The following is a 25,878-nucleotide window of genomic DNA, read 5'->3' on the forward strand; positions in this document are numbered from 1 at the left end:
GTAGAGATGGGGTTTCACCATGTTGGCCACACTGGTCTTGAACTCCTGACCTCATGATCCACCCCTCTTGGCCTCTCAAAGTGCTGGGATTACATGCGTGAGCCACTGAGCCTGGTCAATTTTTATTTCTGAAACATTTACTATTAATATGGTAGGAAAATTACACGGAATATATATGCATTTCTTATAAAGTTAAGTCTTCCAGAACCTGGTTTAACAAAAAACTGAGGCTAAATTCAGGTCTCAAATATAGAAACTTAAACTTTTCTTGAAATCCAATTAAAAATGTAGATCTAAATAAAGTCAAGTTTTTTAAGAAAAAAATCACACATTTTAGCTTCAGTCAGATTTCACTTTATTTGTATCCATGACAATATTAACTCTTCAGATTTATAAGATGACAAAACTTCATAATTACCTGGAAACAATTTATTATTAACTAGGTTAACCCTAAATCCATCAAGAAAAACCACCTAACATATTCAGTGTTAAAAAGAGACATTGCGACTACCCTGGCCAATATGGCAAAAACCTGTCTCTATTAAAAATACAGATACTAGCAGGGTATAGTGGCACACGCCTGTAGTCCCAGCTACTCAGGAGGCTGAGGCACCAGAATCGCTTGAATCTGGGAGACAGAGGTTGCAGTGAGCTGAGATCGTGCCACTGCACTCCTGGGTGATACAGCGAGACTGTCTCAAAAAAAAAAAAAAAAAAGAGACAATAATGAGACAGATCGGCACATAGTACACATATGCCCTGAGAAATAAATCAACAGCTCCCAGTAAAATTCCCAATACCCTAGAGAGATTTAAAAGTACAATCTAGTACTTTCGTTTTTTTGAGATGGAGTCTCGCTCTGTTGACCAGGCTGGAGTGCAATGTGCGATCTTGGCTCACTGCAACCTCTGCCTCCCCAGTTCAAGCGATTCCCCTGCCTCAGCCTCCTGAGTAGCTGGGATCACAGGCATGCACCACCATACTTGGCTAATTTTTTATATCTTTAGTAGCCAAGGGGTTTCACCATGTTGGCCCGGCTGGTCTTGAACTCCTGACCTCATGATCCGCCCGCCTCCACCTCCCAAAGTGCTGGGAATTACAGGTGTGGGCCACCACACCTGGCCCTAATCTGGTACTTTCAATGTTGCCTATAAACAGATTTCAGCTGAATCTCAAATGGTAAGGTTAAGATGCACGGAACTGCAATCAATTGCCTGGGGAGTGGGACGGATGGATGGGCAGGAGAGGAGGGTTGGAAGAGAAGTAATCCAATCAGCATTGAAAATGAAAGAGTACCAATCTGGAAAATCGAACGTCTACGATCATTTTCTTCCCTAAAACAGGGAAGACAGTGAATGCGGAAAATCCAATTTTCAGCACTATTCGCAGGACCTAAGGCAACAATCACACGCCTGGGGCAACTACACTTTCCAAATCCTGAATTCCTGAATATTAAAAAGGTTTTCACATGGTAATAATCTTATTTATTTTTTTTGAGATGAAGTTTCCCTCTTGTTACCCAGGCTGGAGCGCAATAGTGCAATCTCAGCTCACTGCAACCTCCGCCTCCCGGGTTCAAGTGATTCTCCTGCCTCTGCCTCCCGAATAGCTGCGATTACAGGCGTGCGCCATCACGCCCGGCTAATCTTGTATTGTTTTTGGTAGAGATGGGGTTTCTCCATGTTGGTCAGGCTGGTCTCAAACTCCTGACCTTAGGTGATCCTCCTGCCTTGGCCTCCCAAAGTGCTGGGATTACAAGCGTAAGCCACCCTGCCAGGCTAATTGTGTCCTTTTTAAAGGAGCAAACAATTTGACTGTTGTGCAAATGAGGCTCACCTGGTCTCAATATGAAGCACCTGCCCCGGGCTGCTGTCTCAGGGCAGGAAAGCGGGGTGGTCAGGAAGGCAGCCAACATTGTTTCTACTGCCACTGTCACTAAGCCTGGAGTGCCTGTTTTCAACTGCAGTGATCTAGTCCCTAACATTCAGCCTAAATAGTGAGCTGGTAAACAAAGCCCCTGCCAGCAGAGAAAAGGGGCTCTAGAGCTGTTGAAGGATTGGCCAGGCTGGTCCTTATCTCTGTTGTTCTCGAGGAAATTCCTCTAAGGTGAGCCAAGGTCAGTGACTCATTTTAACTTAGAGTAACTCTGGGGCTCTAACCAGATTCCCAACAGTGCTCTGAGCCCCTGTTTAGTAAGTTCCCAGGGAAGCAGCTGAACCTAATTAGGACATGGCCCACCAAAGAAGACACAAGCATTTTCCCTGCTGTGTATAGAGACCTCCCCACAACTGGGGCAAAGGCCGTGGAGGAAATCTTTCAAGCACAGAGGGGTCCACGGTCACTCTCCCCACCTTCAGCTCTCTGCCCTGACAACCTCGGCCTGTCTTCACCATGTTTCTTCTCCCCAAGGCACAAATATTTCTTTTTAGCTTATTTTTGTGATGAACCCAACTAACCACGAAGCCAGGCCTGCTGGGATAGAGGGTATAATCAAATAAACAATCCTCTCAACATCCAGGAAACGGCTGCTGGGCCTTCTGACTTCATGAAACGCCAGGGCCAGCTGTGCTCTTCTACACTGGGTCCTCTTCGTCCATTGCCACGTCGCTGTTGGTATTCTTCTTCTGCTCAGCCTCTGGCCCTGCAGGCAGAATGCTGGTGACAGTGTGGAGAAGAGCTTCAATCTGCTCCTCCGTGAGCCGCTCTTCACTCTCTTCCACCATCTGCGGAAGGAAAGAAAATCCTCCAGGGTTACAAATGAAACTCACAGCCCTGGGCAGCCCTGCCCACTGTGCTCACAGTCTCAGCCCGGCCTCCTGGCACACAGATCTCATGGCCTGGGTCCTCGTGAGTCCTCTCCATCTTCCAGATGGAAGGGTGGAGCCAACTCACATCCTGGACTAAGCCAATGCGAGTGATCAAAATGAGTCAGTAAAAACCGGGTTGTAGGATAGCATTTTTCTTTAAAGAAAAGGAAAACCCCCAGCCTGGGCAGCATAGAGGAACCCCATCTCTTTAAAAAAAAAAAAAAAATCAGCCAGGCATGGTGGTGTGCGCCAGTAGTCCCAGCTACTCGGGGGTCTGAAGTGGGAGGATCACTTGAGCCCAGGTTGAGCCAAGCACTCCAACCTGGGTGACACAGCAAGATCAACTCTCAAAAAAAAAAAAAAAAAAAAAAAACAGGAAAACGCTAACAGTTATACAACCACCGACACGCACAGAGAGAAGTCAACAGGTTGCATATGCATCTCTGAGAAGTTATACGGCACTTTATGACTTTATGTACTTTTATATTTCACAAGCACATCTGTAATTTTTTTTTTTTTGGGGGGGGATGGAGTCTTGCTCTGCGCCAGGCTGGAGAGCAGTTGCGTGATCTTGGCTCACTGCAACCTCTGCCTCTCGGGTTCCAGCAATTCTCCAGCCTCAGTCTCCCGAGTAGCTGGGACTACAGGAGTGAGCCACCACGCCCAGTTAACTGTTTGTATTTTTAGTAGAGACAGGGTTTCACCATGTTGGCCAGGATGGTCTCGATATCTTGAGCTCGTGATCCACCGCCTTGGCCTCCCAAAATGCTGGGATTACAGTGTGAGCCACCGCGCCCAGCACACAGCTGTAATTTAATGAACATCAACACAGTTGATGATGCCCACTATGTGCCAAATGGTTTGGAGCCTTCTTCTAATCCTCACTCCCACTAGCAACAGCCCTGCGGGGAGGCCTCCCGTGTGCCTGGAGCTGCATCTTGCACTTCCCGTCCAGCATTTCCTTTCATCCTCTCAGCAATGCTGCCAAGAGGTAGAACTAGAATCCCCAGCCAGGCCTGCCCAGTCTAAAACCCACAGTCCCCCACACTCCACACCACACTGCCCATCAAAGGTCCACGCAAAACCTGGTTTCTGATGTGGTCCCAGAAATCTGAATCTAGAGATGATACCCACAGCCTGAGCCCCTAATTCTAAACAGAATTAGGTCGTCAGCTGCCTTTTTAAAAGCAGAATGCAGGCAGTCAAGTTACTTAACCCTGTTTGCTTGGTGGCATCAATCATCGATCACAAACACCTTTCTCCGCTCAAGGTGGCCAGGTCCTATTCCACAGCATTCCCCACAGCACACTCTGAAATTCGGCAAATGGAACCACAGGGAGTTCCAGAAAGAAATCCTGGCAGACTGAAGTAAAACAAGACAACAGGACAGGCCTGCAATCCTGGAGAGGATCCCAGTCTGACCACCTCACTTTACAGACGACAGCACAGTTCAGGAAGTCATGTGACATGCCCAAGGTCACACCACGAACTCCTGGCAAAACCCTGGTCTCTCCACTCACTTCAGCCCAAAAGTGTTTCTGCAACTAGATGATAATTCTGGTGTCCCAGGATGGGCGGTGGGGGATCCCGAGCGAATCAATGGAGGCTACTCCCTATGACGCTGTGAAATAAAATGACCATTTTCTAAAGATTCCATGGCTCAGGAAAATGTAAATTCTCTTCGGAGAAAGAAACAATCTTCAACCCCCACCCCCCCTTTTTTTTTTGAGACAGAGTTTAACTCTTGTTGCCCAGGCTGGAGTGCAATGGGGTGATCTCGGCTCCCTAGTAGCTGGGATTACAGGCATGCACCACCACGCCCGGATAGTTTTGTATGTTTAGTAGAGACAGGGTTTCTCCATGTTGGTTAGTCTGGTCTTGAACTCCTGACCTCAGGTGATCCACTAGCCTTGGCCTCCCAAAGTGCTGGGATTATAGGAGTTAGACACCATGCCCGGCCAAAAACCCATGTTTAAAATTAGACATGCAAAATTACAGTCTATAAAAAGCAGTAATCTAACATGTACTGACCCCAAAGAATAAAGCAGAGAAAGGAGGAAAACAGCCAAGATTTGGTTATTTAATCCAGAGAAAAGATCTCTGTTTGAGGAAAGAATGTGCAGAAAAAATCTTTGCTAAATTCACTAACGGCCGAACCTTTTATCAACATCCAATCCTCAGGGTTATAGTCCAGACCTTTTGTTTTTCAACCTAAGGTTCCCAGTCACAGGAAGAAACCCTACACTGCATTAAACTAAATGAAATACAAACAAAAAGAAACTTTCAGAAATAAAACACTTACTAGCACCTCTTGGATCACTACCGTAAATGACAATGCCTACATTATCCCTCATCCCTGCCTTTTCTTTTCCCAAAGAGAGTGGGTCTTACTCTGTCACCCAGGCTGTAGCATACTGGTGCAATTGTCACTTACCGCAGCCTCAAACTCCTGGGCTCAAGCAATCCTCCTGCCTCAGCCTCCTGAGTAGCTGGGACTATAGCTATGTGGCACCATGTCCAGCTAATTATTTTTTATTATTTTTTGTAGAGATGGGGTTGCCCAGGCTGGTCTTGAACTCCTGGGCTCAAGCGATCCTCCCACATTAGCCTGCCAAAGTGCTGGGATTATAGGCATGAATCACTGTGCCTGACCCTTCACCTTTTCTTTCCAACATAGGAGAAACATTCCAAGAGTAAAGTTCAAAGCACCATCTCAAGGTTCTCAGATACCAACCATTTCAGGTAGTTCAGAACATAAGGACAAATAAATGTAAAAGTCCAAAGTATCGACAGCTGGGTTAACACAAATGATAAACTTTCATTATCTCAGTCTCAGGAGCATCAAACTGGGTTGCTGATCTCCAAAAATGGCAACTCGAAGTTGCCAAACCTAATGTCCTACTTTCCTCAAAATGAGTCAAAGATCTGAGAGCAACAATGTACACTATTAAATATTTGATCCAGGACAGTTTACTGAACCTGGCTTTCTAAATTTCAATTTTCTCTAATGTAAAATGAAAGTAACGCCTACAGCAAGGACAAAAGGAGAACATATGTAACAGTGTTTTACAAGCAATAACACTCTATATGAGTCAAGACTTCATAATCACAAAATTACTAACAGGCCTAAATGGTAGTGCTGTTCAGGACAGTGGCCTGTGAGGTCACAGGATTCACTGACCTCAGGCCGGAGGGCTCACAAATCATTCCAAATCAATACACAACTGGGCACGACAAGTCCTAAGCCGAGTGGCCACCTCATTTCCTCACTGAGCCTCTGAGTCAGCAGGCCTTCATCAGATGGCCACGGCAAATCATGGCTCAGGCGTAACTGAAGAGGTGAGGTTTCAGCCTCCAAAAGACACCTAGCTCCCAAGTGAATGGTAATAAATGTCGGACACTGGGACTATTTTCTGGACCCAGGGAGAAAAAATGGCTCTAGTGTTGATATAGGGAACTTCTCACTCAAGTCCTTTGAGCTTTCCACTGTAAGTGAAACCTTTATTTCTTTTTGTTTTCTTGAGATGGAGTCTCGCTCTTGTCACCCAGGCTGGAGTACAGTAGCGCAATCTCAGCTCACTACAACTGCCACCTCCCAGGTTCAAGTGATTCTCCTGCCTCAGCCTCCCGAGCAGCTGGGATTACAAGCTCATGCCACCACATCCAGTTAATTTTTGTGTATTTAGTAGAGATGGGGCCATGTTGGCCAAGCTGGTCACAAACTCCTGACCTCAGGTGATCCACCCACCTCGGCCACCCAAAGTACTGGGATTACAGGTGTGAGCCACTGTGCCTGGCCATTTGCTTTTTTTTTTTTTTTAAGACAGGGTCTTGCTTGGTCACCCAGGCTGGAGTACAGTGGCACTATCATAGCTAATTGCCGCCTTGAAATTCTGGGCTCAAGCAATCCTCTCACCTTAGTCTCCTGAATAGCTGGGACCACAGGTGTGTGCCACCACACATGGCTAATTTTTTTTAAATTTTTCGTAGAGATGGGGCCTTACTATGTTGCCCAGGCTAGTTCTGAATTCCTGGTCTCAAGCAATCCTCCCACCTTGGCCTCCCAAAGTGCTGGGATTACAGGCATGAGCCACCATGTTCAGTCAAAGCTTTCATTTCTTATTCACTCTCTGGTGAGAAGAGATACTGCTACAAACCTTGGTAAACAATTTGCTACCTTTTGTAGCCAAATTCCAGAGTGGAAAGAATCTGGGTGTAAAATGGTTCAAATGCTGAGAAACAGCAGTTTCTACTAAGGCCTACATACTTTGTATAAAGGGGAAGGAAACCATCTTAGGAGATGCCACACACATCTTTTGTCTTATCAAGTACAAGTACCTAGCTTGGAGGAGCAAAGTAAAGCTTCTGAATCAGAAGGTCCCAATCAGCCACTCACCAGCCCTCTGGGCTAAAATGGAGAGGACACTTGCCCCCTTCCAAGACTGTGGGGAGGGCATTCAAAGTGACAGACAATCACAGGCGCCAGGACCAAGGTCTGGCACACCCCACACACTCTCTTTTTTTTGAGATGGAGTCTCACTCTGTCACCCAGGCTGGAGTGCAGTGGTGTGATCTCAGCTCACTGCAACCTTGGCTTCCCGGGTTCAAGTGATTCTGCCTCAGTCTCTCGAGTAGCTGGGATTACAGGTATGTGCCACCATGCCCAGCTAATTTTTGTACTTTTAGTAGAGATGGGGTTTCACCACTTGAGGCAGGCTGGTTTTGAACTCCTGACCTCAGGTGACCCGCCCACCTTGGCCGCCCAAAGTGCTGGCATTATAGGCATGAGCCACCGTGCCTGGCCCACCCCAGGCATTCTCATTAGCAGCGAATCTTCCCCCAAGTAATGATAGCACTTTCCACAGGCTGTGGCTGAGGTCACGCTACTCCTCATCTCTTCTCTCTGCCTGTCATTAAGCCATGAGTAACATATGTTGCTGATTAAAGCTGGAGGAGACATGACATGTGATCTTTAACCCAGAGGGACATGGATTCATTTCTTGCTGTTCTGTTTGTTTTTTCTCTCCTCTAAGCTCTAAGTTGAAACTCCAACACAGCGTAAAGCATGAAAATAATCAGGACACATGAGAAAGGGGTTTCTATTTAGCCTACAGGCGGGTTCCCAGAGAAAGGCACCCTTCATGGAAGGAACTGTTCTAATTTAATTTTGGGTACATTCTGAAGGACAAAAACAACCCTAAGAAGACAATGAATAGCTTCTTTTTTTTTTTAACTGGCAGTTAGATGGCCTGCTTGACACTTGTCACATACTGATGCTCTCTGCCCTGTAATAAGAAGGCAGTGGCCACAGCATGCCCAGTGGTGGCCCGGGTATCTCCCTGGATCATTTCCCAGGCCCAATACCCCATCGCAGGCCCTCTACTCTGGCTGCCTCCTCCTGTTCCAAAGCCTATGCTCTCAGTGCAAAGCAGACTCCACAAGTGATGAGGCTGCACTAAATAAATGGTTTCATGCAGGGAAACAGGATCACATTCATCGTTTTAGATGTGATCTCTGACGGTGATGTGGGAGATGGACTTGGGGAGCCAGGGAGAATGGGGAGAGGACAACCGCAAGAGCCGTGTAGAGAAATAATGCAGAAATCAACGTAGTACAGGAGGGAGAGAAGCAAGAACAGAAGACAGAAACAACAGAATTTGGGGACTCCGTGACTATGAGATGAAAGGAAGAGAATGGCTTGCAGGTTTCCAGCATGGGAGGCTAGGCCAGGAGATGAACAAAGAAGGGAGCCGGTGGGAGAGCGCACACATGCTCCCCTCACCCAGAAGGAGAGGAAGCAAGAGTGGGGTGAAGGGTGGGTGTGGGGGCAGAGAATGTTCACCAGAGACATGCTGAGTTTCATGTTTTTATGCAACATCTGGTTGGCAACAACCCCTACAGGGAAGCAATGGCCAGAATGGCCTGGACATCAGGGGAGACGGAGAGCCGCCAAGTCATCAGCCGAAATCCTAGGGGAGGAATAAAATCTCCTCCAGTGTTTTACGGTCCCTAAGTCCACACTAACTATGATCAAACTGGCAAGGCCTCCTTTTCCTTAAAAAATGGGGTGGTTGGGCAGCCTCTTCAAAAAAAAAAAACAACAGTTCCTAGCTTGTCCACCACAGCCTTTCTACATCTCAGACCCACAGCAGCCTCCCCAGTGCAGGCGCCCTTTGCTCACCAGCTGGATCTCCACGGCGGTCACAGGCCGGTGGTTCAGCAGCTGGAGCTTCTCAGCTCTGTGGAGGGAAAGTACAGCGTTGAGAACTCACATAGCCCTAAGTCCTGAGTCCTGACTGAGCTGCACAGAGAATACTTTGTCAGATAAAAAATGGGAGAACCACTGGACTGTGGCTCTCAGTTCCTTCAACTGTAAACCGAGAGAATGGGAACAGGAGCGTCTGTGTGAGTGACTCCCGGCCCAGGGTACGAATGGGTATCAGAGGCGTGATTGTAGGAAACAAAGCAGCAGTGCATGTGCCATTTTAAAAACAGGAGGGTCATTTTCTTTTTCCTTTTTTGAGATGGAGTTTCGCTCTTATTGCCTAGGCTGGTTTGCAGTGGCACGATCTTGGCTCACTGTAGCCTCCACCTCCAGGGTTCAGGCGATTCTTGTGCCTCAGCCTCCCAAGTAACTGGGATCACAGGTGCCCATAACCATGCCCAGTTAATTTTTTGTATGTTTTTAGTAGAGATGGGGTTTCATCATGTTGGCCAGGCTGGTCTCGAACTCCCGATCTCAAGTGATCCACTCACCTTGACCTCCCAAAGTGGTAGGATTACAGGCGTGAGCCACCGCGCCCAGCCCAGGATGGTAATTTCTATCTGGAAAATGTGAAGAAAATAATGCTTTCTTCATCCAAATTACAGAAAGTATCAACTAACAAAATCACCTTGGGCCAGGTGTGGTGGCTCATGCCTATAATCCCAGCACTTTGGGAGGCCAAGTGGGAGGATCCCTTGAGGCCAGGCATTCCCGATCAGCCTGGGCAACATTAAAAGACCTTACCAAAAAATTAAAATAAATTAGCTGGGCATGGTGGGTTGTCCTGCAGTCCCAGCTACGGAGGGCAGAGGACAAGGGGGTGAGGCAGGAGGATCGCTTTAGCCTGTACTCCAGCCTGGGTCCCTGAGCCACACCCTATCTCTAAAACTAAAAAATTAAAACACACAAAATCATCTTGTGTCGTCATCTCTTAGAAATGGGTGAATTCCTTTTTGAGATTAATATTTCCCAGATTTGACCTATTATCTTAGTAAACAGGGACTAAAAGAGGTGGGAGTTGGCCAGGCGCGGTGGCTCAAGCCTGTAATCCCAGCACTTTGGGAGGCCGAGACGAGTGGATCACGAGGTCAGGAGATGGACACCATCCTGGCTAACACGGTGAAACCCCGTCTCTACTAAAAAATACAAAAAACTAGCCAGGCGAGGTGGCGGGCGCCTGTAGTCCCAGCTACTCAGGAGGCTGAGGCAGGAGAATGGTGTGAACCTGGAAAGTGGAGCTTGCAGTGAGCTGAGATCCGGCCACTGCACTCCAGCCTGGGTGACAGAGCGAGACTCCGTCTCAAAAAAAAAAAAAAAAAAGAGGTGGGAGTTAATACATAGAAATACAAGGTACAATCCCTCTGCCCTGAAAGCACTTAACCCAGCTGGAGAAAGAAGACAAATACACACAAATTTTCACAACAAAAGATCTGAGTGACAGTTAGATATAGTGAACATCTGCCTCAAAGAAAGACACAGCTCATTGCTGAAAGGGGGGCTGAATCGTGTGGACGCTGAAAGACTACAGAACTTCGAGGAGATCAAACAACTGCAATGACCACCCCTGTGCAGATGACAACTTCTACATTTCTCTCTCAATTTGACTCTGGGGCTGCAGATCCATCTTTCCAATCAGCTCAGTAAGTATTTATTGCTTTAAAGGCCTTCTGGAGTGAAAACAGGAAGTAGCCACGACTCCTGCAGCCATGTGTTGGGGGAAGCAGAACAATTACCCACTCTCCCTGAGCCTCAGTTTCCTCATCTGTGAAAGAGGAACGATAACAGTACTTACTGTCTTATGAGAGGATGAAGAGGGATGAAAATCTTCCCAGAGGCCACCACTACCACTTATTGCTTGCTTTCCATGTGGAAGTACATTGAATCCTCAGATTTCACTGACACTGAGATAGTAATTAACTTGTCCACAGTTGCAAAGCTAGTAAATGGCGGAAAAGCTCCTGTTCTTGGCCATCTGCTTCTAGTGTACATGTGATAATGGATGGAAAGTGTCATAATGCCATCTGTCCCACAATAATTTCTCCATAAATGGCAGTCATTGTTAGGGCAGGTCTAGTCAAGTTCTACTGCTTATAATTCCCCCAAACATTTACTCTAGACTCAAGAAGGGAGACTCCACAGAGATGACGCTTGCACTAGACCCTGATGGCTTTTCAACTCAAAAGGGGATGGGAGGGACAGACAGCCAAGGCAGGAACAACACAAGGACATGCCCACAGGAAAGAAAGCTCCTGGAGTTTTAGGAAATAGCTAAAGAGGGGTGGGACATGGGGTGAAAGAGTCATTTGGGGTAAGATCAAAAAGGGCTCTATCAAGAGGCTGGGTGTGACTTGGTCAGTACAGGAGAATAACCAAGGAAGAGGGGCATGCTCTGGCTGGTGCTGGCAGCGATTCTGGAAGACCCACAAAAAATGGAGGCAGACAGTGAGGAATGCACTGTAACACCCCTTGGGTGAGTGACAGTGAGGTTATAAAGTTGGCCACCAGCAACAGGCATGCCAATAAGCACACGTGAAATGCTTCCCGTCACCCTTAGGTAAAGTCAACAGTACTTTACAACTGCCTAGATTGGGTGGGGTGGGGGAGGAGGAGTGAGGGAACAGAGAGAGTCAAGGTTAGGTTGTTTAGAAAAAAATACATTACTTAAAATGAAATATGAGTTTATAGTACCTTTATAACTCTGAAGAGGCTTCTGTCAAAACGTGTGTCTAGTTTGGTCTAGAACTAAAGGAAAAAAACCAGCACTAGCTTTATTTGCAAGGAGTTACATGAAACCATGGAGTGGATATTATGCTCCAGAGACCAACTGTGGAGCGAGTGAACCAGGACAGAACACCATAAAGCGTCTCCATTTCAGGGGCCAGAATCCAGACGCGGTGGCTCACATCTGTAATCCAACACTTTGGGAGGCTGAAGTAGGAGGATCACTTGAGGCTACGAGTTCAAAAACAACCTGGGCAACAAACTGAGACTCTGTCTTTACAAAAAAATAAAAATAAAACAATTAGTCAAGCATGGTGGTATACACCTGTAGTCCTAGCCACTCGGGAGGCTGAGGCAGGATTGCTTGAGCCCAGGAGTCTGAGGCTGCAGTGAGCTATGATCACACCACTGCACTCCAGCCTGGGCGACAGAGCGAGAAAAATAGGTAGACTGTGTCAATGTAGAAGTCACTGGATTTGCCAACCAAGACGTCATCGGTGGCCTGTGCAGTTCAGTGGAATGACAGCTGTGCTGATAACTGGACTCTCGGGACTGAGGAATGATTGTGGAGGAAACAGCCTCTTGATAACACAGAAGTAAAAAAGCAACTCCAGCCAAAGTAGGGAGGGTCTGGAAGGAAAGTAGAGAATGGCCACTGGCTGGGGAGACAAACATGTGGAGAGACTGAAATTCCAGGAGGGAAAAGTAAAGACCCTCAGAAACTGCTGCCCAAATCTCCAGCAAAGGGGCTCATGTTTCACCGAGACCACGGTGAGGGGAAAGCAGCAGCCAATCGGAAAGGAGATGAGTTCATTCCGGGTAGTTTTCTCAGTTCCCATCTGAGAGGTCTCCACGTGAAGAGGGAGAAGAGGGATTGCAAGGACTAAAAGCTGCAGGGGATCTGGTAATGAGACGACCAGAATTAAGATCAGCAACGACATTCACAACCGCTCCCTGAAAAACTCCAGCTCGAGGTTGAACCACCAAGCAAGTTCCCTGTTCTACATCCAAGGAGTTGAGCACTGCTGTGGTCACAGCAGGCCCCCACACACTGCACACTCCAGTCTGGGATACTGGGGGAGTTAAGGGGGTTGGGACACAAACATTTTCCGCTGGCTTCAGAACCAAGCCTCTTTCATTGTGTCTACTTTCTCCCCTTGCTTCTCAACTCCCCACACCCTAGCTCTTGCCCCAGTGATCACCAAAACTGTTCTTGCTTCAAGAGCCTGGTGTCCTCCACACATAGTGACTGCTCCTCGGTTCTACTCCATCCTGTTGATGACATGTGACATTGCTGATCATTCCCTCCTCAAAACTGCCTGCCCTCAGGGCTTCCATGACACCTTTCTCAATTCTTTTGTGATCCTTCCAACTCTCCCTTCTTCATCTCCTGGATTTTCCCTTCTTCAGCAAGGCTCAGGCACTCTTATGGTGCTTTCATCCTCTGACCCTCCTACTGACGTCCTCACCCAGGCCTCAAAATCTCAGCTACCACTACAGGCTGTAACCAAGAAGTCCGTGCTTTCTGGAGACAGAGAGAGGAGAACGACCAGAGAGTAGCAGACCAGAGGAGGGGACGGGCAGTGGGGTGGGCGAGGTAGGGGGAAGTGCACATGGTTAACGACTATGAAAAAATAGAATGAATGAATAAGATCCAGTATTTGATAGCCCAACAGGGTGACTACAGTCAACAATAATTTAATTATACATTTAAAAATAACTACAAGAGTATAACTGGATGTGTTATGCTCACGAATATAACAAGAGCTGCAAGTTCCCAGAGGAGGAGCCAGGCCCGGCCGCAGTGAAGAAGCCTGCCGCTCCCTCTACTGGCTGTTGGACACCACCTGCCTGTGGTGTTTGCTCTTGGCAGAGTCATGGAAACAAGCAATTAATCAAAGGGTTGAGGTTAAAAGGTTTAGAAAATCTTTTAAAAAGATTTTTTAAAATCCTCGATTTTAGGATCACTAATGGAAAAAAGGGAATTAAAATTAATCCTTCTTGAATTCTACAGTCTGCTTTATATTTATATAGATCACGGCCAATCATGAATCGGCTTGCAAGACAATGCCAGTATATTTGTAGGTTTTTTGAACAGTATTTGTCCATACTTAGAGTAGAAAAGATGTTGGGCTTAGGAAGCAATACGTCAGCCCAGACAAAGAGCTGAAAAGAGGCCTTACAAATCAACTGTTAGCACTTCTGGTATAGGAGAAGATGAAGGAAGCCCACGAAAGCTTTTCTCTCTCCACAGATTACATTGAAAAATTTCCAGACAGCTGGGCGCAGCGACTCATGCCTGTAATCGCAGCACTTTGGGAGGCTGAGGTGGTGGATCACCTGAGGTCAGGAGTTGGAGACCAGCCTGGCCAACATGGAGAAACCTTGTCTCTACTAAAAATACAAAAATTAGCTGGGCACGGTGGCATGCACCTGTAATCCCAGCTACTCAGGAGGCCGAGACAGGAGAATCGCTTGAACCCGGGAGGTGGCAGTTGCAGTGAGCCGAGACTGTGCCACTGCACTGCATCCAGCCTGGGTGACAAGAGCGAGACTCCGTCTAAAAAAAAAAAGAATCCCCAGACAAAAAACACAAAAATACCTGAGGACTCTGAAAAGCAAACAAAAGCAGGTGGTCTGGGAGGGAAACAAAACTTGAGAACCATCTGGAGTGGAGGATGGATGTGAGTTTCTTGGGGCTTTTTCCCCTCTTTTGTCTCAGGGCCTCAATCCTGGTGAAGCTGTGGTGGCCCCACAGGTAGCTCCAACTCCAGGAGAAATCCAATCTTTCTGGCCAGGGGACTGAGAAAGGCTGGAGACCCAGGAGGAGCTCACAACTCAAGGGCAGCCCCCCAGGCGGGGACCAGCAGCAGGTGTAGCCTGGAAGCCCTCGCTGTCCACAGTGCCCAAGAATCCTTTTTCCTTTTCCCTTTTCTACTTCCCTGCTCTGCTCCAAGGACAGCTCTAGTAACAACCATACACAAGCGGGCAGGCAAACCTTTGAGAGAAAATCGGAACTTGTGACTAGAGGACCCAAAGAGGGGTATCATGTGGGCTAGAGAGTAGGGAAGTTCCAGAGAGGAGAGCTAGAGAAGGGGACTCCTCCAAATTTGAATATCAATCAACACAAATTCTAGATTCACCTGAGCTATTTTATGTGCAGAACTGCACCAAAATAGCAAGCATGGAACAGACCCAGAACAGCAAAGACCCGGAATGAGAAGGGAGTGAGTTACACCACCAGTCCAGTCCCATATGCAAAGACCCAGAGTGGCAGGGCAACAGTTTCAAAACCAAGTAACACTGAAATCCTTGCCCCAGAAGGCAAGACTGACTTGAAGTCTGAACCTAATTAGATAGACAGCCTCCTAAAACACAAACCAGAGTTTAACAGGACCCAGAGTCTAAACAATATAATACTCAAATGCCCAGGATACAATCTACAATTACCCAGATCAGGAAAATACGATTCATTCTCCAGGGAAAAGATAATCAACAGGTGCCAAGCCCATGATACCCCAGATGTTAAGATTATCAAGATTCTAATTATTATAACAACTGGGGGAAAAGGTAAACATTCCTGAAATGAATGGAATAATATAAGTTCTCAGAAAAGAGCAGAGTTATAACAAATAACCAAATGGAAACTTTAGAACTGAAAAATACCCGAAATGAAAAATTCACTGGTAGGCTTGATAACGGAAGATGCCAGAACAATCTGTGCGTATGCAAACAGATCAACAGAAATTATCTCATTAGACTTTGAGGCTGCAGTGAGCCTGATGGCGCCACCGCACTTCAGCTTGGGCAACAGAGTGAAACCCTGTCTCTATTAAAAAAAGAGACAGGAAAAAAAAGAGAAATTATTCCATTTGAACTACAATTTTTTTAAAAAAGGAACAGAGCCTCAAAGATCTGTACAGCAGTATCAGAGGTTTACCAGTTGTGTTTTTGGGAATTGAAGAAAAGGAGGAGAAAGAGATTGGGACAGAAAAAATATTTCAAAAATAGGTGAAAACTTCACAAATGTAGTAAGAAACATAAATCTACATAATCAAGAAGCTCAGCAAAGAAACTAGGGAAAAAAAGCTGAAACATATCATTATCAAATTATTGAAGACCAAAGACTTAAAGAATCTTTTTAAAATTTAATTTAATTTTTTATTTTATTTTATTTTATTTTTTTTGAGATGGAGTCTCGCTCTGTCACCCAGGCTGGATGGAGTGCAGTGGCGTGATCTCAGCTCACTGCAAGCTCTGCCTCCCGGGTTCACACCATTCTCCTGCTTCAGCCTCCCAAGTAGCTGGGACTACAGGCACCCAGCACCACGCCCGGCTGATTTTTTTTTTTTTTCGTATTTTTTTAGTAGAGACGGGGTTTCACCGTGTTACCCAGGATGGTCTCGATCTCCCGACCTTGTGATCAGCCTGCCTTGGCCTCCCAAAGTGCTGGGATTACAGGCATGAGACACCTCACCCGGCCTAAAAAATTTTTTTAGGCTAGTGAAGTGAAGCAGTGAGAGTACAGAGGGGATTAAAAAAAAATCTTAAAAGCAGCCAGAGGAAAATGACACATTAGCGTTAAGGTGATAGCAGATTAAAAAAAAATTTTAATTAATTATTTTTCAAAATATAGAGATGGAGTCTCACAATGATGCCCAGGATGGTCTCAAACTCCTGGCCTCAAGTCATCTTCCTATCTGAGCCTCCCAAAGTGCTGAGATTACAGGCGTAATCCACTGCATCTAGCCTGATCACAGATTTCTAATCAAAAACTGTGACAGCCAGAAGTCACTGAAATGACATCTTTAAAGTTCTGAAGGAAAAGATCCAGGGAAATAATCCTTCAGGAATGAAAGAAAATAATGACATTCTCAGCTAAACTCTCTTACAAATAAGAGAGTTTGTAGCCAGCAGACCTGTTCTCAGAAAAGTGCCAAAGGAAGTTCTTCCTGGTGAAGTAAATGATAAAAAGGACACAGGGCACTTCAGGAATAGAGAGCAAAAGAAATGATGACATTTTGGGTAGACATAAAAGATATTTTTGTTCTCTCAAGTTCTTTAAACTATGTAAGAATATAGAAAGTAAATGTACCCTAGAACTTAAAGTATAATAATAATAATAAAGTAAAAAAAAAAGTAAATGTTAAAACACCACTAATAGTATGTAGATTATATGTTCCAATGTATGTAGTTTATATGTTATAAATATAACCATAACACAAAAAGAAGGTAAAGAGACCTATATACACTAATTGGTAAAACATTAACTCTGGACTATAAATGGTCAGGCATGCATATTATTAACCCTACTAGTAACCCAGTAGGGATCCCTACATTAACTACTAAAAAATAAACAAAAAGATAAGCCAAAAGGCTACAAATCTTTTTAGCTTTATAGATATAGAAAAAGCAAGTGACAACATTCAACATCCAATCTCAGCAATTTGAACTTCCTAAACCTGGTAAAAGACATCCATGGAAAACCTAAACTAGCATCATACTTAATGGTGAAGGCTGGACTGTATTCCCTTAATACCAGGGACAAGCTAAGGATGTCTGCTCTCACCACTCCTACTCAACATCGTCCTGGAGGCCCAAGCTGGGGCAATGAAATAAGAAAAAGAAGGAAAAGGCATACAGATGAGAAAGAAGTAAAACTCTGTTTGCAAACACCATGACTGTCTGCATAGAAAATCCTAAAGAATACACTAAAAAAGTTCCTGGAACTAATAAGTGGATTTTTCAAAGCTTGAGGGCATAAGATCAATACAAAGTCAGCTGTATTTCTATATCAGCAATCAACAACTGGAAATGAACACCATTTACAATAGCATGCAAAATTATGAAATAGGTATAAATCTAAGAAAATTTGTGCAGAACCTGTATGCTACACTGTTTTCATGGACTAGAAGGTTCAGTATTGGTGGGTTGTTTTTTTAAACCTTTGACTGATCTTAAATTATTATTATGAGTTTTTTTTGTTTTTTTGCTTTTTTTGAGACAGAGTCTCACTGTGTCACCAGGCTGGAGTGCAGTGGTGTGATCTCAGCTCACTGCAACCTCCATCTCTCGGGTTCAAGTGATTCTCCTGCCTCAGACGCCCGAGTAGCTGGGACTACAGGCGCTCCTGCCACCACTCCTGGCTAAGTTTTTGTATTTTTAGTAGAGACAGGGTTTACCATGTTGGCCAGGATGGTCTCGATATCTTAACCTTGTGATCTACCTGCCTTGGCCTCCCAAAGTGCTGGGATTACAGGTGTGAGACACTGCGCCTGGCTGATCTTAAATTACTAATATTGTCAAAATGTCAATTCTCCCCCAAAACTGACCTATAGATGTAACACAATCCCAATCAGAATCTCAGCAGGATTTGTTCCAGATATCAACAAGTCAATTCAAAAATGTATACATAGGCCAGGCACGATAGTTTACGCCTGAAATGCTAGCACTTTGGGTGGCTGAAGCAGGAGAATCACCTGAGGTCAGGAGTGTAAGACCAGCCTGGCCAATACAGTGAAACCCCATCTCTACTAAAAATACAAAATTGGGCCCGGGGGCGGTGGCTCACGTCTGTAATCCCAGCACTTTGGGAGGCCAAGGCGGGCGGATCACAAGGTCAGGAGATCGAGACCATCCTGGCTAACATGGTGAAACTCCGTCTCTACTAAAAATAGAAAAAATTAGCCAGGCTTGGTGGTGGGCACCTGTGGTCCCAGCTACTCGGGAGGCTGAGGCAGGAGAATGGCGTGAACCCAGGAGGCAGAGCTTGCAGTGAGCCAAGATCGCGCCACAGCACTCCAGCCTGGGCAACAGCAAGACTCCATCTCAAAAAAAAAAAAAAAAATTAAAAAAAAAATAAAAACACAAAATTGGCCAGGCACGGTGGCTCATGCCTGTAATCCCAGCACTTTGAGAGGTCGAGGTGGACGGATCATCTGAGGTTGGGAGTTTGAGAAAAGTCTGACCAACATGGAGAAACCATGTCTCCACTAAAAATACAAAATTAGCCAAGCGTGGTGGTGCATGCCTGTAATCCCAGCTACTGTGGAGGCTGAGGCAGGAGGAATCACTTAAACCTGAAGGTGGAGGTTGCGGTGAGCTGAGATCACGCCATTGCACTCCAGCATGAACTCACAAGAGCGAAACTCCATCTCAAAAAAACAGACAAAAGAAAACAAAAAAAACTGGGCTTTCTTCTCATGTAAACCTTTGGTCTATGACGTTTTCGATTTTAATAGATTGAACTCATTCCAGACCAAGAAAAAGAACTGGACACTACAAGAACTCACAGAATACGATCAAGCCACTTTTGCCTCAAGCAAACACAAACATCAAAGGACTTCATTGATCAACTTTATAAAAAATACTTTAACTTGTAAACCCTACTTTTCATTCAATTTGGTCTGAATTCTGGGAGTGGGGGTGATGCAATAGGTCATACAAACTGGGACTCCAAGAAAAGATTATTTATTATTATTTTTTTTGAGACGGAATTTTGCTCTTGTTGCCCAAGCTGGAGTGCAATGGCGTGATCTTGGCTCACCACCAGCTCACTGGCTCACCGCAACCTCCGCCTCCCAGCTTCAAGAAATTCTCCTGCCTCAGCCTTCCTAGTAGCTTGGATTACAGGCATGTGCCACCATGCCCAGCTAATTTTGTATTTTTAGTAGAGACGGGGTTTCTCCATGCTGGTCAGGCTGGTCTCGAACTCCCGACCTCAGGTGATCCGCCCGCCTCGGCCTCCCAAAGTGCTGGGATTACAGGCATGAGCCACCGCACCCGGCCAAGAAAAGATTTTTACACCCCATTAAGATTTGTTCCTCATGGCACTTGTACACATATGTAACAAACCTGCACGCTGTGCACATGTACCCTAGAACTTAAAGTTAATAAAAATAAATAAATAAATAAATAAATAAGGAAGGTCTTCTCTTGCATTTACTCAGTCAAACCAGAGTTAGTACTTGATTAATATAATATTTCAATTCTGTCTTGTTTTTTCCCCATTTCTACCACATTATCACATTTCCTTCCTTTCAAAACAATTTAACTTATTTTACTAACATTTTGAGATCAGCTCATGACATTTAATATTCTCAGTAATTAGAGAAGAATTAATTTCGTTAGCCTAGAATACACTCACTTGTGTTTCTAAATTAGTAAGCTCATTTTCATCCAGATAATGGAAGGCTAGAGGGGTCCTGCTTTAAGAGTAGAACTATTGGTTCTACCAATTTTGGCTTGGAGGCACTGTGTAGGTAAGAACCAAGTGGCCCTGATCCTCAGCTCTTGGAGTGAAGCGCTCTATAAAGTTCATCTGAATTGAATCGTTAGGGTACAGGCAGTGTTAATAATATAGAAATGTTTGGCCCTGTTCACAGTAATGATTAATAAATAAGGTTGCATCATTTACGGCTTCTGGAGTCCAAAAAGGACATCTACACATATTGTTTCCATGAAGACACCACCCTCCACCCTTGCCCCAGCCTTATGAGTTTAGCAGATGATCCTTATCTCAGTGGTGAGGATAATGAAACTCAGAGAGGTCAAATACCTTTTCCAAGGTCATGGTGCTAGTAAGGGGCAGAAACTGGACTAGAGCCCAGGTTCCCCGATTCCAATCTTGTCATGCTGTGGTCAGAGGCTAGCAGTTGGGAGTTAGCAGATATAAATAAACTGTATTTTGGCCCATTTGATTGAGATCTCTACCCATGACCTAAATTTGCCTTCTTTTCCATGAGGCATTTCCATTTCCCCTCACCCGTCTTTTTTGAGAATGTAAATTATTCTCTGCTAATTTTGCCGAATAAGCAGGCACACTAATACAGTATCACTAGGAGAAATGAACTTTCTTCATTGATTAAAAAAAAAAAAAAAAAGATTTGTTCCTTACTCTAGTCCCTATGTCTAACTTTCAGTTGTTTCATCTACAATACTATAATCCTCCTTTAAATCCAAACCCAGCTGAGTATCAATACACCGTAGCTTCGAATGGCTTTCCTCAGCCATCATTTCACCATGTGTCACTCTCTTCCTACTTAAGAGATTTACTTACTTGGTCAACTTGTGGCTTTTCATTGCTGTGAGAAATTCTCTGACAATCTCAGGACTCTGGTGCCTGCACGGTGTTTTTGATATGTATTTTAACGTCTGGAAAAAAAGAAAAAAGCCAAGCATAAGACAACCCTGAACGAGAAAAAAACGAAGGAAATGGCTGTAATTAAAATTCTAAAATTTTGTTTTTAAAAATCCTGTAGAGGCTGGGAACGGTGGCTCACACCTGTAATCCCAGCACTTTGGGAGGCCGAGGTGGCCAAATCACCTGAAGTCAGAAGTTCGAGACCAGCCTGGCCACCATGGTGAAACCCCATCTCTACCAAAAATACAAAAAATTAGCTGGGTGCGGTGGTGCATGCCTGTAATCCCAGCTACTAGGGAGGTGAGGCAGGAGAAACACTTGAACTCGGAAGGCAGAGGTTGCAGTGAGCCCAGATGGCACCATAGCACTCCAGCCTGGGCGACAGAGTCTGAGACTCTGTCTCAAAAAAAAAAAGAAAGAAAAGAAAAGAAAATCCTATATAAAACAAAGAGGCATTCAGGAGAACCAATCTTCATGTAATTGGAATTCCTGAAAGAGAAAATCAGTAGCTAGAACAGGAAGAATAATTAATGAAATTTTAGAAGAAAATTTTTCTGATTTCAAAAACAAAAACTCAATCTGACAATTGTGCTATCATATTTTGAACAATTTGTTTAAAGAGGGGGAACCCAAATAATAAAATAAATTGCCATGAGTCTACATGGATATATATGAGTGAATAAAATAATGGGTAGGAAGATACAACTTTTACTTTTTTTTTTTTTTGAGACAGAGTCTCAGAGTCTCGCTCTGTTGCCCAGGCTGGAGTACAGTGGTGTGATCTCCGCTCACTGCAAGCTCCGCCTTCCGGGTTCACGTCATTCTCCTGCCTCAGCCTCCCCAGTAGCTGGGACTACAGGCACCTGCCACCACGCCTGGCTAATTTTTTTGTATTTTTAGTAGAGACGGGGTTTCACCCTGTTAACCAGGATGGTCTCAATCTCCTGACCTCATGATCTGCCCGCCTAGGCCTCCCAAAGTGCTGGGATTACAGGTGTGAGCCACCGTGCCCAGCCAGAAGAGACAACTTTTTCTTATGGAAGAATTCTAACTCATATGAGCTGGGTACAGTGGTGCACACCTGTAATCCCAGCACTATGGGAGGCCAAGGTGGGAAGATCACTTGAGCCCAGGAGTTTGAGATCAGCCTGAACAACACAGTAAAATCTTGCCTCTTAAAATAAAAAAAAAAAAAAAATTGTATCTAATAAGCATAGAAAGAATGAGAAAATTTATAAATCACTCTCAGGCAATTGTACCATAGTCATAACTACTGCAAGAAAGATCCACCAATGAATGCTAACATTGATGGTTAAAAGCTTAAGGAAGGGTAGGCTGTTTTCCTAGCCTCAAAGCATCTCCCACAAAATATTTTTTAATTACTGTGGTGGTTTTAACATACATCCACAAATTCTTTGACATCCCTCCCTTCAAGAGGTGGAGCTTAATCTCCCCCTTCCCCTTGAATATGGGCTGAACTTGGTGAATTCTTTCTAACATAATATGGAAATAAAGAAACAGTAGCTTTACAGTGGAGAAACCGGGCAGATACCATCTCAACCAAATGACCAAAGTTAACAACATTAGCCATAAGAAACATCGACATCATGTACCCCGAGAAATCATGACACAAGAAGGGGAGATCACCTCTGTGGTACTCTTCCTCAAAAGCCATAGGTTCTGTGTAATCATAAGAAAACATCAGGCCGGGCGCGGTGGCTCAAGCCTGTAATCCCAGCACTTTGGGAGGCCAAGACGGGCGGATCATGAGGTCAGGAGATCGAGACCATTCTGGTTAACACGGTGAAACCCCGTCTCTACTGAAAAATACAAAAAACTAGCCGGGCGAGGTGGCAGGCGCCTGTAGTCCCAGCTACTCAGGAGGCTGAGGCAGGAGAATGGCGTAAACCCGGGAGGCGGAGCTTGCAGTGAGCTGAGATCCGGCCATTGCACTCCAGGCCGGGTGACAGAGCAAGACTCCATCTCAAAAAAAAAAAAAAGAAAGAAAACATCAGACAATCACGAATCAAGGGACATTCTACAAAATACTTGACAAGCCCTTTAGAAGTGTCAAGGTCATGGAAGACAAAGGAAGAGTAAGGATACAGATCGAATGACATTATGGAGACATGTTAACTAAATACAAAATGGTATCCTGAATTGAATCCTGGAACCCAGAAGACAGCAATGGGAAAACAAGGTATTAAATAAAATTTTAGCTTAGTTTAGCAGTATGTACCACTGTTAATTTCTTGGTTTTGATCACTGTACCATGGTTATGTAAGATGTTAACAACAGAGAAAACTATGGGAAGGGTACATGAAAACTCCCAGCACTGTCTCTACTCTACAACCTTTATGTAAGAGAAAAATGGCTGGGTGCAGTGGCTCATGCCTGTAATCCCAGCATTTTGGGAGCCCGAGGTGGGCGGATCACCTGAGGTCAGGAGTTCGATACCAGCCTGACCAACATGGAGAAACCCCCGTCTCTACTAAAAATACAAAATTAGCTGGGCAAGGTGCTGCATGCCTGTAATCCCAGCTACTCGGGAGGCTGAGGCAGGAGAATGGTGTGAACCTGGGAGGTGGAGCTTACAGTGAGCGGAGATCGCGCCACTGCACTCCAGCCTGGGCAACACAGCGAGACTCCGTTTCAAAAAACAAACAAACAAACAAAATCAGGTTAGAATAAAACTATTCAGATCATATAAAAAGCGATCTTGATTTCGGCAGCCAGTCACTGGGAGAATAAACCTCCCTCCCTCAATGGTACTTTAGGTAGGTCTGCCAGAAGCCCAGGCTTACTTCATAGGTGATAGTGTTCAAGTTCTGTTGTCCAGAGCTGTGTTTATTCTTTCCACTTTCTTTACGCTGCTCCTTCAGATCAGTTAATAACTGAAACACCTAGGAGGAGATACAAAAAAGATGTTTATGAATAAATTTGAGAAATATTATCTATCCAAGGTCAGTGGTTTGGAAAGATAAACAGGAAAGTGTAGTACCTTCCTTTCACCTGCCTATCACCCAGCTTCCAACTCTTGTATTTGAGCAAATGAGTCCTAGAGACATGACATTTTAAAAAAATGCTCTTATATAAGCCAAATAATCCAAATTCATTAATTTATTTAAAATATTTAAAATATTTCCTATCAATATATATACATCACTAATCTCCTCTGATCTCAAAAATATACTATTTGAAAGCAGATTTTCTTAAAACAAATATTTTGTTAAAAAAGAATTATGTGGCGGCCGGGCGCGGTGGCTCAAGCCTGTAATCCCAGCACTTTGGGAGGCCGAGACGGGCGGATCACGAGGTCAGGAAATCGAGACCATCCTGGCTAACACAGTGAAACCCCGTCTCTACTAAAAAATACAAAAAAATTAGCCGGGCATGGTGGCGGGCGCCTGTAGTCCCAGCTACTTCGGAGGCTGAGGCAGGAGAATGGCGTAAACCCGGGAGGCGGAGCTTGCAGTGAGCTGAGATCCGGCCACTGCACTCCAGCCTGGGCGACAGAGCAAGACTCCGTCTCAAAAAAAAAAAAAAAAAAAAAGAATTATGTGGCCAGGCACGGTGGCTCATGCCTGTAATCCCAGCACTTTGGGAGGCCAAGACGGGCAGTTCACGAGGTCAGGAGATCAAGACCATGCTGGCTAACACGGTGAAACCCTGTCTCTACTAAAAATACAAAAAATTAGCCGGATGTGGTGGCATGTGCTTGTAATCCTAGCTACTCGGGAGGCTGAGGCAGGAGAGGCAGGAGAATCACTTGAACCCGGGAGGCAGAGGTTGCAGTGAGCCTGGATGGTGCCACTGCACTCCAGCCTGGGTGACAGAGCGAGACTCCATCTGGGGAAAAAAAAAAAAAAAAGAATTCTGCTTCTCTAGTATAAAAATCTAATATAACGATTTCTTTCTGGAAAATAAAAATTTTGAGGCAAGTGATAAGACAGAGTTTACCCCCCTAAAAAAAGAAAGGAAAAAATGCTATGGATCTTTAGAAGCAAACTTTCCCCACAAGGATAAAACATACATGCATTAGTGCTGGGGGCAGGGGGGAATCTCAATCTCATTCCTGTTTTAGAGATTCTACCAGAGAAGTGAAGAAAATGCAGGCTCACACACTATTACTAGATACAATGGAACCCCTCTCGTCTGCTGTTCCTTTCAGAAATAGTGACATGAGATCAATGAATGCAATGTTTCCCCAACGGATAAAACACTCAAACACCTAGCAAAGTCCAAACTGGACAAGGAGGCTCCTAAAAGCCAAAGGCTTGGCCAATGACCATTCGACCATTTCCTTCCTGTTCTAAGCTGCAACCATTTACGATTGAGCCTTTAGGGAGGAAAGAATACGGTCAACTGTGTTTATATTCTACTACCTTCTAACTTGTGGGGCGGGGTAGGGGGCACAAGGGGGAGGTTTCTTTCTTTCTTTTTGCTGTCTTCAACTCTGGGAGCTTTTTCTGGGGACAGGGTCTCAAAGGCTGTCTCCCAGGCTGGAGTACAGTGGTGATCACTGTAACCTCAAACTCTAGGGCTCAAGGGAATCTCCCCTCTGTCTTCCAAGTAGCTAGGACCATAGTAGGTGTTTGCTACCACGCCCTGCTAATTTTTTTTTTTTTTTAAGAGATGGGGCTCTTGGCCGGGCGCGGTGGCTCAAGCCTGTAATCCCAGCACTTTGGGAGGCTGAGACGGGCGGATCACAAGGTCAGGAGATCGAGACTATCCTGGCTAACATGGTGAAACCCCATCTCTACTAAAAAAGTACAAAAAACTAGCTGGGCGAGGTGGCGGGTGCCTGTAGTCCCAGCTACTTGGGAGGCTAAGGCAGGAGAATGGCATAAACCCGGGAGGCAGAGCTTGCAGTGAGCTGAGATCCGGCCACTGCACCCAGCCTGGGTGACAGAGCGACATTCCGTCTCAAAAAAAAAAGAAAA

General features: G+C 45.1%; 1 protein-coding gene across 3 annotated transcripts in view; it reads right to left on the reverse strand.

The window, feature by feature from the left end:
- Window positions 1–331: 331 nt before the first annotated feature.
- LOC111530450 (DNA-directed RNA polymerase III subunit RPC9) overlaps window positions 332–25,878 on the reverse strand; it is a 39,586-nt gene continuing 14,039 nt past the window's right edge. For 2 of the 3 annotated variants that reach the window (XM_023197648.2, XM_023197649.2), the window contains 4 exons: window positions 23,740–23,838; window positions 20,852–20,946; window positions 8,989–9,046; window positions 332–2,723 (listed from right to left, as the gene is read on the reverse strand). In XM_023197648.2, coding sequence (XP_023053416.1) covers window positions 2,574–2,723; window positions 8,989–9,046; window positions 20,852–20,946; window positions 23,740–23,838 — 402 coding nt within the window. In that variant the 3' untranslated portion in view covers window positions 332–2,573. The remainder of the gene's footprint in view (window positions 2,724–8,988; window positions 9,047–20,851; window positions 20,947–23,739; window positions 23,839–25,878) is intronic. The other variant, XM_023197650.2, reaches the window with a different exon arrangement.

This window comes from Piliocolobus tephrosceles, unplaced genomic scaffold, assembly GCF_002776525.5.
Source record: "Piliocolobus tephrosceles isolate RC106 unplaced genomic scaffold, ASM277652v3 unscaffolded_75, whole genome shotgun sequence".
Lineage (NCBI taxonomy): Eukaryota > Metazoa > Chordata > Mammalia > Primates > Cercopithecidae > Piliocolobus > Piliocolobus tephrosceles.